Raw genomic sequence first — 15,811 nt, 5'->3', positions numbered from 1 at the left:
CCATTAATGTATTTACACGATTTGGTTTATTCATATATCTGGTAGAATAGTGACCTGTAGTAGAAGGAATGTGACCTATTGTTGAGGGAATAGCATGCTGATTATTGTTCTGAATCAACTGATTTGTCTGTGATTTTGTTCTAAGAACTCCTACAATTCGTCAAGTGTAATGATAGTTTCAGATTTATATGATGATTTGTATACTTATGTTAGCTAAAATCATTTGTACAAGCAGTAACTCTCCTAAGTTAGCATCTGTATCAAGGGCATAGATTGCATAAACATTAGTTTTAACTGCATTGATCAATTGTCTTAATTGACCAGTGTCATTTTTGTGAACAGTAGGCAACTCTAATAATGATTTGATGTGATTAGCAACAATTAGTCTTTTGTTTCCATATATTTGGCAAATCGTCTGATAAGCATTCTCAAAATTAGCATCTGTTATTGGAATATTTTTTATCAATTCATGTGGCTCTCCATGCAAACATGACAAGAGGTAATGAAAATGTTGAATATTGGAGAGATCTTTGTTGTTTAGTATTAATAATTCAAAAATGTCCTTGAAATGATACCATTCATGAAAATCACCACTGTAATTTTTCAAATTGATGACTGGCAATCTAATTGTAGGTGTGTTTCCAGTATTAACATCTGACAACTTAGCATTACAATTAATTTCTTGTTTAACTCTACATTCATCTATCAGCTGTTGTACTTTGGCTGACAGCAAATCTAACTGGTTCTCAAATTCATCACCATAATCTAATTCCTTTTCTGTATCATCTGAAAGTAACTCTATCTTATTTTGTACAAGCTCAAATTCTGTTGAAATCAATGATATTCTGTTTTGTTTCTGAATTAATTCACTGCTATCTCCATCTCCAACAGATGCCTTCATCCAATTGCATAGTTTAGTTAATTGCATTTTCAAATTTCCTCTTTGATGGAATAATATCTTAATATCCTCATTTTCCATCATTTTTTTATTTTCAGTGCTATCTTCATTGTTAGTCATTAGGATTAATCTATTCTATAAATGGGATTTAATTGTAAGGAAGTGACAAAGGGAACAATTTGTAAGGTAAGAGTGATAAGCCAGCTGATAAGAGTAGATCTTACTTGAAGTAGCGCTGCCCGTGGATAGGACCACTGATGAGTGCAGGAACCCCACCAGCCATGGAAGACTTGGAGTAGTGCTGACATAATGATTGCAATGTTCACTTATGATCCGTAATGGAATGCAGAACGCAGAAATACACATGAGACATCTGGAGTCAAGCACTGCTAGTGAGTGTGAGTGCATATGTAGTGGGCTGTGAGTCAGCCAGACACAGTGGGTGGTCATTCAAGCTGCTGTTCAAGTTCAAGGTTGTGTCAATCGAATACAAAACACAACGCAATGATTTCTTACTTCATGCACACACAGCAAATAATGTTCTTCCATATTCACTTTATGATGATTGATTACTGATTCACTGTTTCATGAATCCAGCCCGGAGGACCAAAATGTTTGAGCAATGGACTGTAAGGTTTTGAAAGTCTTGAAACTCAATACTTTTAATGATTGTATTAGCACAATATGAATTGATAAAGCACACAAATGACATGGAGCCACTTCAGGCGCTGATTAACAACTGAACTCATACTACGTACTGAATGCGTATTACAAAGTTCTGCCACCAGGTGGCACCTTCCTACCATCTCAACACAGCCTATTACATGGGAAACCATATTTGGCTAGGTTTTTTCACTCCATTCTCTCTTTTCAACACACCTCACTATGAAGCATTTTTATTGTATTTTGATTGTTTTGTTTTTGTATATTGTGTTGAATTTAATAAAATTATTGATTGATTGAATAACACAAAATGTTGTATTTTTCATTTGAATAGTTCTGACTTGAAAATCAAGTTTCAATTAAAAATTGTAGATTTGCCTTGATTTATGTTGTATGACATACATGTTGTAGGTGTGACAAGTGATGGTCGAGCAGTGGTGGACTTCCCGCAGCAGAGCAACTGGACGGGACTGGTGTCCGAGATGGAGCTGGTGCCCTCCTGCCACAAGGACACCACTTGCAATGGCTGTCACATGACGCCCATCATTGGTGTCCGCTTCCGATGCAAGGTGCCAACAAACCACCATCACTGTCGCCATTATATTATTCATTATTATTATTATATTATCCATAATATTATTATATTATATTAACAACTATTTTTCTCAAGACAATTAACTTCTAACTGTCGGTATTGATTTAATGGAAAGTATTGATGTTATTTGTTGCAAGTTCAAAATGTATATTAATGTAGCAGTTATTTTAATTCATTTTCATTTCAGATCTAATGCATACAATGATTATTTTTATCCGGTTTAGATTCCTATTGGATTTTGTTTCGGTTGTCTATTAAATTTGACCCTGGTTGAATCATCCAGTGTCATCATTGACATCATCCAGCTAAACGAGTTGGATGGACGATAGTGCAAGTCGTCATTTAAAGATAATGACGATATTATAATTAATAATATCACTTATTAGTTGAAAAATCTCTTCTTGGTGATTTGAAACCCACCTAAAGCTGTAGTCCACTAATCGCCAATTACCATTCTTCCCATTACCCACTCACAAGCCTGGAGCTCATGTGGGGATCACCCTTTGCAAAAAAATCTAATAAACAAATGTGCAATCTGAAAATGTGACTCATAACCAATATTATTGGACTGTGTGTAGTTTTTAATGGAATATGGACAGTTTTTTATCCTTTCCGCACTTATTTCTTACACTCTCAACACTCTCCCCCCAATAAAACAGTAATAATAGACAGTAGTCAATAGTTAACAAAAAAATTGACTTCAATTTTGTAACATAAACGACCTATACCTTAGGATATCTTCTTATGCTATCTTTTTTCTATGATATAACGTACACTGATAATATAATGGACATTCATCAGAATCCCTATTTACTTGAAAATCTTGAGAGTTCACTGTATGTTGATTGCGTTTTATGCAATTGTATTGGTATTCACCAGGCGTGCACTAGCTTCAACTACTGCGAAAACTGTTTCTACACGCAGAAGAGCCACAAGCACGGCTTCAGCCGCATTCGGGAGCCGGGTAGTGCGGCTGTGTTCGCAGGCAAGCCAGGTCGCTACCTGGCCAGCTTCCTGGAGCCGCCCTACATTGACGATTGGTCGCGCTGCGTCAGCGTCATGACGGTGTCATCTCGATTCAGCACCGCCCACCACCTCATTGACCACTTCTCCGACAATTACTGGCAGAGCTGTGGCCAACAGGGAAAGGTAAATTTATTAGTCAATTTACTGCTTTGTAACTTCTAATAGACGCAGTGACGTACTCTCAAGGCTAGCTAGGCTTGTTGTGTAGCACAACTGCTTTTAATAAATGAATATCATTCCACATGTATTATTTATTTAAAAAGGTGAAAAGTTTCGTAAAAACAGTCATGGCTTGATGTTTTCACTCAAGTTTAGCGTTTAACGAGGCTGTATACGCATAGCTAGCTCTTCTTGAGCAATAGTCCAGCGGTCCATAATTACTATGCTATTCTCAAAGTGGTGGGGAGTCATTAGGTTCCTTTTTCGTTGCAGTGAATCGGAATGAGATCTTTGCTCTTGCGAGAGCAAGCCCTCGTCCGAACATCGGCGATAACAGCCGACTGCAAGTTGAGTGCAGGCTTGTAAGGTTTTTGTTTGACATTCAATTTTGCCAGTTCTGGTTAAATCTGTTTTAGCTCTTTGTTTCTACAAGTTTGTTTTATTTTTCCTTTTAGCCAAAATTTCAATTATTATCAATTTCCTATCCAAGTTATCAGAATCGTGTCTATGACTTGTAAAATGGAGGCGTTTTTTACTTTTGAGAGCTAGGAGAGCTAGCTAGAATATTGGTAGGGAGTTCGGGAAAACACTATATTTTTATTATATTTCTTGTATAATTGGCTTCATGGTGTCTCAAAGTATATTAATAATTTTAATAGATCGACCATCAACCACTTATTTATTACATACTAAGTATTACATACATTTTATTCAAGAGAATAACTGTCGGTGAAGCTAGCAATTAGTTTGTAATGTGTATTATTGTGTTTTAGCATTGGATTCGGCTTGAAATGCAAGAGGATATAGTGGTACAGTCGTTGAGTATTCGCGTGGACCCGGCTGACAGCAGCTACATGCCGTCACTGGTCGTCGTCAGTGGGGGACCCTCGTTCTCAACCATGCACGTGCTCTCCACTACAAACATCCATGCAACTAGCACTATGGTCTCACTACTCACTCATCTCAGAGAGGTACCAGGCCAATTCAATAATTGCTATTTCTAAGTAATTTCCAAGCAAATGCTAGGATTCGAATCAGCTGTATAAACTTATTTGTATAGCTAGAACCAATGACTAGCTGCCAGCCACTAGATTCTAGTTTTCATTCTTGCAAATTGTCACTTTCTTACAAGAGAAGCATTGAGATGTAGGCCTACTTGAGATTGTCAGCATTGGTTGATGTTAGCCATCTTAATGGTTGATCTTATTTTATGAAATATTCTGATAGTTTGAAGTGATTCTCATGTCGATACTACCTAGTATTGTTTGGTCAATAGTGCTAATACAATAGTAATGAATGAATAGATATCCCATACTATTAAATGAGCAATTTCTGTTTATATGTTTTTACGTTTGTGTTTATATATATATATATATATATATATATATATATATATATATATATAAATACAGGATACACACGACACGGATAGATTAAAAACACTTTAAATTTTACATTTAAACGAAAATTTTCGGGAGCTTGGCCCCTTTTGTCAATCAAACAGGAAGTGAAGTGGTGCTATATATTATAAATAGGATACACATGACACGGATAGATTAAAAATAGATAGTTATAGATGGATAGTTATATGAGTGAAAACTGCATAGAATCACAGTTAACATGTTTAGTCAGCATAGTCATAGTGGAAGACAATATTGTATTCAGAGCTCAGTTCCTTGCTAGCGCACATAGCGAACGGACCTCATGTTAAACTTTGTAATGTTTTGTAATGAATAAAATTGTTTTTTAAAAAAGTAATTTATCTATTGATAAACTTCAACTTATATATATATATTATATAAACAGGATACACATGACACGGATAGATTAAAAACACTTAAAAACTTACATTTAAATGAGAATTTTCGGGGACTGAACCATTATTTCCTGGTTGATTGACAAAGGGGGCCCAGCTCCCCGAAAATTCCTATTTAAAATTTTAAATGTAAGTTTTTTCCTGGTTGATTGACAAAGGGGGCCCAGCTCCCCGAAAATTCTCGTTTAAATGTAAGTTTTTAATCTATCCGTGTCGTGTGTATCCTGTTTATATTATGTGTGTGTGTGTGTGTGTGTGTGTGTGTGTGTGTGTGTATATATGTATGTATGTATGTGACCGGATCTTGAAAACGGCTCTATCGATTTTCACGAAATCTGGAACAAAGTTGGTTTATGATATGAAGATTCGATTGCACTAGGTCTCAACCCTGAGATAACTCGCTGAAGGACATTAAAAGGATAAATACGTCCTTGGAAAAACAGCTGGAAATATTGTCGTCTGTCGATACCGTAATGGAAGAGAGTGAACGACTAGTGCATGTGTGGGATCACCTAGCTGATGTCAAGAGAAGAAAAATTCAGCATGAGAAACTTATTTTTGTTTATTTCTCCTTTTTTTAGAAAACATATTTACTTCAGAAAGTCCAAAATAGTAACTAGATGCTGTTAGTGTAGAATAATAGTATAATAATTAACAAATATCTTAGCAAACATAGTATATCATTCTAAATCGAATTCATAGTATACCTTTTTTTAATTGATGATGTGTTTGTTTTTTGAAGTGTGAATAAATTATTTTGATGAGTGATAGTAGCTTAACCTAGATTTTGTTTTGGACTGTAGTATAAATTTAAAAAGGGACAGTTTTGGGCATAAGCCTGTTGTGCCTCTTCATATAACTGTAAAAATAATTGAACGAAAATGAATAAATAAATATAAACTATATATTCAATCTTTGGTTACAAATAATGTTCTATGCTTTTACACTCCAGAGCAAAGCTCGGTCCCCCGATATTTCTCTAATAACGTTCACATTATCTTTGGGACTATCACCAATAGGGTATGATAAACTGATTTTTTTTTTAATTGAAATAATTTTTATTGCCGTTTTCAAAAATATAAATGATATAATACAATATATTATATATAAATAAAATAATCATAAATAATGATACTGGCTCTTCCAAAAAAGATTGAAGCTTGTAATAAAATAACAAATATTTCTAGAGTTACACATGTATACTAAATATTTCGCCCCATGGCTCTGACAATTCAGGGACATTCTTTTAATGTGCCGACTATATTCAAGGAAATATTGTGGAAGGCTTTGAATACTTGATTGTTATCTTTAACTATTCTCTCACTCTCACCTTAATCACTACTTGACGTTTCCAATACGAATTAATTGACAGATATAATATGATTTTATTGTAAGAACTTGTAAAACGCAAATAATGTGGAGAAAAATTAACTTAAACAAATTATTGAGTATTTTAATGAACAATTGTTTTTAACGAAAGTTGTACGTTGAATTATTACTCCATTCTTTCCTGTTTGTTGCTTGACATTATTGTTATTAATTTTTTCCAGTATCACCCTTGCATCGAAATAGCTATAAAACAATGTCGTAATGGCGGTATTGACTGTAAAATACACGCCATATATCTAATCGGAAGGAAAAAGAACTCTGGAACCGATGCGCCTACTTGTGCACCCTTCTTGGTGGCTGATTGTGCTGACATACAAGTAAGTACTTTGTCTTTGTCTTCTATAAATCATCTCGCAGTAAATTCTCATCACCTTATAATTGAAATACAATTATTCAATTTGTGATTCAAAGCTTACATAACGATATAATCCCACCAACATACCCATGAACGAGGGCATTCGTGGAGAAAATAGTAGCACGCCGTACCTATGAATGAAAGATTGCGGGTTTGATTTCTACTTTCCTTGCCCCTCTACAATATTGCTTTCACAAAAACCCATATTAAGTTACCCAAATTTGATGATTTATGTAAGTTTTGAGGCCCCCCAAGCCCAAAGAAGTGTTCAATCATTTTTCTATTATGGTCAAGTAAATTTGATAGGATAATTCTTTTAATTTTCAGCATGGAACCATGAAATTACAATTGAATTTATTTGTGTTTTTCTCAGACCATTGTAAAGAGCGAATTACACTTGTAACTTTTGAAAATAATAAAAAGTATAAAGAGCTGTATTGTATAGTCGGCATTCGTCATACAGTTCGCTTTCATTAAGATATTAGTTCTCCAGAGATCAGAAACTATTTACGATATTCTTTTCCAATCGATTTCAATGTTTTACTGAAGGTTTCTTATATTATGGGCTTTCTGTTCCACATTATTCTTTCTGATAATTTCTACAAATGAATGAAAAAATCTATTTTTCACAAAATAATGAAAACTCAATATTATGATACAAAACAAAGTATAAGTTTTGAGTGATATGAGCTACTAAACTCCCGAGGGCATTTCTTGACATAATGAGTTACAATCATAGTACAGCTGGACGTAAAAATGTGAACATGGACTTTTGACCAATATACTTTCTTTTGAATCAAATGCGAATCAATCCATTGCTATCCCTTATTATGCTGATGAATTATATTATCACTTTTCACCAATTTTGAATGTTCTCTTACCAGGAGTCACAAACCTTGACTACAGAAACTGCAGATAGTTCAGCTGGTCTGAAGACAAAGGTGTTTGTTTGGGGACTGAATGACAAAGACCAACTAGGAGGATTGAAAGGATCAAAAGTTAAACATCCCTCGTACTCAGAAGTTCTTTCCTCACTCAGGCCAATTCACATAGCTGGCGGTTCAAAATCATTGTTTGTTGTGTCACATGATGGAAAGGTAAAAACTATTATTCCTTATTATCTCTTCGAATTTTTATTTTAATGCTTTTTTATTTTAATCATGGATTTTTGAGGATTCAAAAATTTGACTCTGATCACTAGAATATTGTCAAAATTTCAAAAATTATTAATGTGTTAAGAATCTTTCAATATTTGTATGTTTGTGAGTGGTAACTTTTTCTTTTACTATTCAAGCCTCCAAATTCAAGGAGCTCCAAGTATTTGGTTGAGTATGCTTGAAATTATTTATTCAATTTATATCAAGTAACTTGTTCTATTTTATTATGATTTTATTTAAAGTAATTTATTATGATGTTATTTTTATTTAATCAAGTAGTTTTTTTAATAGAATATATATTTTTTTTTCATTAAAAAAGATATATTTTTCCATTAATCTTAGTTATCTCTCTTTTATCAAGTATTCCTGAAAAGTCATTGGAACTTTTTATAGTTTTCATCTCCCAACCATTTAATTATTTCTCAATGATCATGCATTCGATGCTGTAATTTTGATCTATACTGCTCTTCTATTCAGCGTACAAATATAGCCATCTATTTTATGGATTCCTCAAATTTTTATATGTATATCATGTTGATAGTTTTTCATCACATGAATTCTCAAAATTCACTTTTTTATCAATCACGATAGTCAGTAAATTCTTCTCTATCTCAATTTTATGAATTGGGTTCAATCTTAATGTTGGGTTTAGGTGGAGAATGAGCCTGATATATGATATTCTTGATGAATAAGTTCCTTGGGCACATTTCACATACCGCTTTGTGTGACTGAATTTTCAAAGTTGACTTCAAATTTTCATTGTGATAAATACACGAAACTCATATGTTGTTAATGTTACATGTTTGAACATTTGTATTAATTTGGATAGGAACTATTCTTGGCATTAGTCTTGTGTATACATTTGGAAGTCTAATACATGATTGAACAAATTAATGATTGTTAATTGACATTTGCAGGTGTTTGCTTGTGGTGATAGCACGAATGGCAGACTGGGCCTTGGCCATAGTAACAATGTATCAGTTCCACGACAACTGACGGCTCTCAGCCAGTATGTGGTCAAAAAAGTCGCCGTTCATTCTGGTGGAAAACATGCAATGGCACTGACTATTGATGGAAAGGTAAATCACTCTAATCGTAATTGCTTCTGTGCTAGAGTAATGTTGAGAATTCCTTGTGCCCTATTCCAGTAAACAAATAGCAGGGTACCGGAAGCATGAAACTTGAATCTTTCAACACGTTGCAGGTCCAGGTTTGTGTTTACACAGTTCAAATATGAGTCCACGGATTTCACGTTACCTGCTTACGATGACCTGCCTTCCATAAATAGAAAGGAATCGTCAAACGTGGACATACGTCAACCTTCAAATTTTTCAAATAATTATTCTTGGACCGAAAATTTAGTGGTGAAGCAGTGATGTGTGATTTCATGAACTAATAATATTTGGACAATAATAACTTCTTATCAAAATTTTAGAGAGAAATGGTACATGTTCAGCCTAGTTTTTCCTCCATGGTCATAATTATATTATGATTATAGTGTTTTGTACTATAAATGAAATGAATAAATAAATAAGTGATGGAATAATGCTCATATTAAATAAAAGTGCCCACTCTTATGCCCTCATTCCCTATGCTCTTATTGTCTCAATCTCGCCCACAACATTTGTAATTTTTTAAAGTTTAAAAATAAATTTATTTATGTATCATATTCATCATTAAGTTTGATTTATCAATATCCACCTCGAATGATAGATAATAAAACTCAAGAAACAAGAATACTCTTAAAATAGTGTACAAATTCGTATCAAATATAAATTCAATTACATTTCTCGACATTCGATTCAAGGTAGAGTGATTCGATAAAAAGGTAGTCAATTCTTGACTCCACAAGAGTATCTAATCCAATTACTCTTAAATTTCATTATTTAATACAACAATTTTCTATTTTTAAAGCCTACGGTAGTTAATTCTTGGTTTTCAATTATTGTACTTTTGTTTCGGAGTGAACGGTGATTGTGATTGGCAGGTGTTTTCGTGGGGAGAAGGCGATGACGGCAAGCTGGGCCACGGCAACCGCGCGACGCTGGAGAAACCGCGCATGATTGAGTCGCTGAAGGCGAAACGCGTGCGCGACATCGCTTGCGGCAGCAGTCACAGTGCGGCTATCACCTCCAGTGGCGAGCTCTTCACCTGGGGATTGGGCGAGTATGGCCGTCTCGGCCACGGTGACTCGCTCATTCAGCTCAAGCCCAAATGCGTCAGTAGCCAAATCTACATTTTCATTTTTTTACATTAATTTACTTCTATAATAGAGAAAATATATCATAAGAAGATATCCCATTGTATAGGGCGTTTATGTTCCAAATGTCACTGTTAACTCAAGCCGATAATCCTAGTAGTAGTCAACGGTAATCGGCTTGAAATTTGGAACATAAACGACCTACACCATGGGATATCTCCTTATCTTTTCTGTATCGTTTAACGCCATTCTGAGATTACATAATATAGATATAGATCGAGTTAGTAAGCAGAAGGTTGGTCACTCATCTATAGTATTTAAGTTGACATGTAATTGGAGTGGGGGAACTGCAGTCGTGACGTAGCTGTAGTACAGATTAGACAAAATATCGCATTCTTGAAAATCATAAGGAGAAGTATAGTCGAATCATGTAACAAAAAATGTTCTGAGATACAAGTTTTCTGTTTCTGCTTTACAATAACTATCAAAACATTTGAATAATACAAGCAATTTTCCATTTAAAAGCAAATACCTTACCTACTAACCTACCCTTTCAAACTCTTAGGGTTTCTTCATGTTCTAGGTCGTTTTTATATTTTATAGTTTGGACATACGTTAGCTTGTGAATTTCGGGGATGAGATATTTTGATTTTAGTAATACAGTTGTAGAACATGTGCTCGATACCAGCATGTGTTCAGTACATTTATATGAATGCAATGCATCGGATTTATCGGGATCAATTTATCGGTTCATTGCAATGCATTGGTTTATCAAAATTGTTTTATGGGTTTATCTGATATTATAATAGTATAACGTTGTCTACTAACGCTTTCCCAGCTTATCAACTTTTCCATGTCTCGTTTCTAGATTCTTGAAAAACTTTCAACTTCATTTTATTCATACTTGATGAATGAACTTAAAATTGGTATAATTAACTATATCATTAGAATTGGTGATTAATTCCCTAAAAGTAGGAGAGAATTTTGAAGTTCTAGGTCAATCTTAAGGGGATTAAACGATGATGTATTTGAAGCTACAGTGAATAAACTGTAAGCTCAATGTCATGGCTTACTTTAGATAAGTATATATATAAGTGTATAGCCTTCTATCTATAGTAGGCTATGTCAGTGTGGTTACTCTATCACTTTCTTACTACTCGTGACTTCACGCTGGCGTTCCCCTCACCACTTTGAATCTTACACCTGTGAGTGATCAACCTTCTGTCTGCTAACGTTGAGTATGGGTGCATTTGTATGGATGGTTGGGTATGTTCTTCATTCCGGGTTTTAATGAACAGCTGATCTCCTATTACTACTTACTATTTCTACTTATATTATGCTATGCTATTTGAGGAGGAAATAAATTTATTTATTCATTAATTCAGGTGAAGGCACTGCTGGGCCACCATGTGACGAAGGTGGCCTGCGGTAGCCGGGACGCACAGACGCTGGCCCTGTCGGCCGAAGGCATGGTGTGGTCGTGGGGTGACGGCGACTTCGGCAAGCTGGGTCGCGGCGGTAGTGAGGGCTGTGACCTGCCGCACAACGTCGAGCGGCTCAATGGCCTCGGCGTCTGCCACATCGAGTGCGGCGCACAGTTCTCACTCGCTCTCACCAAATCCGGCCAGGTATGCAATTAATAAATGTTTTCTCTAGTAAAATTCAAACAAACATTTAAATCAAAAAATTTGTACTCGCGATTGGAGTCGTACGATTTATGTCGCGGTAGTGTGAGTCGTGCCTTATAGTTCATGACCGATCGTAATTATTGCTCCAACCACAAAGCTACTGTACTACAACTTATAATATTATGATTATTAGTAAATACTGTTCTATAACTTACAATATTCGTTAATCAGAAAAACTGGTACTCGTGATTGGAGTCGTACGATTTGAGTCGCGGTAGTGTGAGTCGTGCCTTAAGGTGCGTACAGACTTTCGCTCTGCTCCGCAACCGAACGTCACTCGAGCAGATAATCGATTGATAATCGACCGGGGAGCAAGAGTGGAACGCGAGAAGAGCTAACATCTCCCGTAACGTTCATGATCGGTGCCAGTGCAGAGCGGGGGCGGAGTGATTGCGGAGCGATGGCGGAACGAGAACGGAACGTACGCGGAGCGGGTTGGAGGCGCGTATATCTGTACGCAGCTTTATAGTTCATGATCGATCATAATTGCTCCAACCACAAAGCTAATGTACTACAACTTATAAATTATGATTATTAGTAAATACTGTTCTATAACTTACAATTTGTAATTTTGAGTTAAGAAAACTTGAAAAAAAACATGAATACAATACTATAGTGAGGTTCACGTTATAATGGCAGTGGCGAAAGATAGGCGAACAATGTTGCCGAACCTCTGTCTTGTCAATGCCCTTTATAAACGGTAGCTGATTCATGTTTATTGATGTTCATACTCGTTTAAAATAATCGATTATATTTTATTAAGCAATAAATTATATTTTTCAATAATTTCATAATGAATTTTCATAATATTAGTATGAAATATTTTGTTAAATATTTTAATAAATTAATTAACGGCTGCCGCCGCCACCGAACAAGTGCTGACACCTAGCAGAGGAGCTGAGAATCAGTAGCCAACAACACTGACTGATGTGCAAGAGGTGCACTTTTGAAAGTGAGATGAGGAGGGGGAATCTGAGATGATGTCATCGACACAACAGCAAAGTAGTGGGCAAGTTTGAGGTTAGGTTGGGTTGAGTGTTAAAAAAGTTCCATTATGAATGGCATTTAAAGTATTAATACTAAACAGTAACCTGTGTTATATGATATAGAATTCACAGAATAGGTTGCAACATTGAATTCTATGGGTACACACTTCACTGGGCTACATATTATATTATGATAATAATTTTGAGGTTAGGTTAGGTTGGATGTTACAAAGGCTTCATTGAACCTGTATTGAAAGTATTATATCCATTATATTATGTTATATGATACAGAATAGGCTAAAGCTCTGAATTCTAAACCACACAGTTTAATGGACTAACTTTTATGTTATATGATGAGAATTTCGGGGTTGAGTTAGGTCAGTTTTTACAAAGAATCATTGAAACCTGTAAAGTGTTATATCTTTTCATATGATACAGAATTCATTAAATGAGCTAAAGAACTGCATTCTATAGGCCTACTACATGCTTATACTTCACTGGGCTACAGATTATACAAGAAGAATTTTGAAATTAGGTTGGGTTGGGTTACATTGCAAATATACCAACTTTTAAATATATTGGAGGTTAGATATTAACAATTAATTGATTTTGTATTATACTACTGTGTTCAAAACTTTTTTTTGTGTGATTACTTAATATTTTGTATTTACAATTTTTTCTTCAAAATATTCATTGTTATCATGTATAATTAGTTTTGTACAGAATCTTTAACCATGTATGTTAATTTGTTACTCATACCAAAAATTAGAAACAAAGTCAAATGGTTTAATACCATTATTGTCTCATTTCTCATTAATTTTATCACATTCGTTTGTATTTTTGTCTTGTATGTTGTTTTATACTGAAGTCTTATTTATTATTTGTATTCACTGTAAACTACATTCAAAGATATTCTATTCTAATTGATTAGGCTAGATCTCTGCATTTGTTTTTTGCCAGCAATTTTTCTCATTTAATTGTACTCAATCTCTTTGTTAGTAGCCTAGTAAAAAAGTGAAATATTTGTGACTTTTATATAATTGTTCTGAACAAATCGTGACAGTAAATTGGAACGTTTTTACTATAGGGTATTCAATATCAATTTTATTCGTCATTTTTCTCAACTTTATTGATTCCTTTCTCTTATTTCAATTCATTTTGTAAACTTTCTTTTTTATAGTAAAAGAATCTTCAAAGTGAAAATTACAAAAAATATATATTGCATTATACTGTACTGAGAGAAAATTACAAATTGCTGTGACCTAAACAAATATTAGATGGGAAATTCAATGTTATAGCCTAAACCGGGGTTTTCTTTCACAATGATCAATATATTATCTTACTCTAAAGTGTTTGGGACTTGCTTTATTCTGCTCAAGTCATGTATTCTTTGTTTTATAAAACATACAGAAAAAGTTGTGTAACCTTATTTTTATCGTATGTTTTTCTCACAATTGCAGTATTTATGATCTTGGAGGTTGGGAAATCTCTCAATTGATTTCTCATTATTCATTATTTCCCAGTTCTATGAATTTTGTTCATCTCATAAGAAGTACACTTCTTATTACATATTTATTTTTCGTCGTCATTTTGATTTTTCAAATCTTTGGGTTACATCAATAACCTGATATAATGATTTTTCTAGACTTGACATGATATTTGAAAATCATTACTTATTAATGAACTAAATTTTTGTATCCATATAAACTAAGGTAATTTTGATGTGCCTTTCAGTTGAATAACAAAACTTTTGATTAGGCTAATATGTTGTTATTAAATGTTTAATTCATTGTTAAAAGACAATCTGGCAACAGAGCAAAGCGAGAAAGAGATAGCGCTATCCGCTTTGTTGACTGATAGACAAGAATAGCAATACCATTGCTAATCAAACACTGACATTATAACGTGGACCTCACTATGGAAATAAGAATCCAATTTTGCAATGCAAGGTCATAGGCTGGACTTGTACAAATAATGTCTCTCATATTGGAGCAAGGTTCAACAAGTTGCTCAGCCTCATCCAACATCATCAGCCTCATCCAACATCCAAAAGAAGTCGAATTCAAGTAAATTGCCAACTAAGAGAGTACTGAACGGAAAGATTTTTAGGGTCATATTAAGCGTTTTTCAAGCGTTTTTAGAGTCGGCAGGGCAGGAATTTGCTGAGTATTGGCTGATTGGTTGGCGCCTGATAAAACTCCTGAGAAAACGCTTGAAAAAACGTATTGTCATATTCATATGGTCTGACCCTTATCTAGCATTTAAGTATACGTTCCTTAATGATAAAAAAGTTAGCTGTAGCCTACGTATAGTGCAGTAAGTTTGTATTTTACTGTATTGCTTCTAGAATGAAATGTTACTTTGAGCTACTGTATGAAGAAATTCACTTTAATCTATCAGTATTGGTTGACTGGGAAGCATTTATGTAAATTCATAAGTGATTGCAGGTGATACCACACATGAGCTTTTTTCTTCTGCGTCGGTAATAGAAAATGCGAGGGTGATTTGATGAGTCTATGTCTACCGGCAGGATTGGAACCCGCGACCAGGTAGCGCTAGCAGACTGAAGGGTGCTACACCTTAGTCGTCTTGGTTATCCTGGCCGATTTGTAGTGTTGGCAGTTTGAATATTACTAAATGAAGCCTCACTACTGATAATAAACTGTTAGTATTAGTATGAAATAGTCACGACTTTATTCAATGTAGATGTACTAAAAATGTATAAATCGGTGGTTAGAGTTGAGGTCTATTCCCTTGAGTCGTAGCACCGAACAAGACGTTATAAGCATCGTCTGCTTTATTAATCCAGTAAGCTCCATTACTGTGAAATAATAATAAAATCTGTTAATATAATGGTTAACTATAATTTGTTTTTATGT

General features: G+C 34.5%; 1 protein-coding gene across 1 annotated transcript in view; it reads left to right on the top strand.

The window, feature by feature from the left end:
* LOC111051412 (E3 ubiquitin-protein ligase HERC2) overlaps window positions 1-15,811 on the top strand; it is a 258,746-nt gene that overhangs the window by 139,661 nt on the left and 103,274 nt on the right. The window contains exons 49-56 of the mRNA XM_039431914.1: window positions 1,973-2,130; window positions 3,036-3,305; window positions 4,115-4,312; window positions 6,708-6,863; window positions 7,786-7,998; window positions 8,976-9,137; window positions 10,046-10,276; window positions 11,644-11,886. Of these exons, the coding sequence (XP_039287848.1) occupies window positions 1,973-2,130; window positions 3,036-3,305; window positions 4,115-4,312; window positions 6,708-6,863; window positions 7,786-7,998; window positions 8,976-9,137; window positions 10,046-10,276; window positions 11,644-11,886 (1,631 nt within the window). The remainder of the gene's footprint in view (window positions 1-1,972; window positions 2,131-3,035; window positions 3,306-4,114; window positions 4,313-6,707; window positions 6,864-7,785; window positions 7,999-8,975; window positions 9,138-10,045; window positions 10,277-11,643; window positions 11,887-15,811) is intronic.

This window comes from Nilaparvata lugens, chromosome 7 (assembly GCF_014356525.2).
Source record: "Nilaparvata lugens isolate BPH chromosome 7, ASM1435652v1, whole genome shotgun sequence".
NCBI lineage: Eukaryota > Metazoa > Arthropoda > Insecta > Hemiptera > Delphacidae > Nilaparvata > Nilaparvata lugens.
The sequence above is the reverse complement of the archived record's forward strand: the minus strand, read 5'-3'. Positions and strand labels throughout refer to the sequence as shown.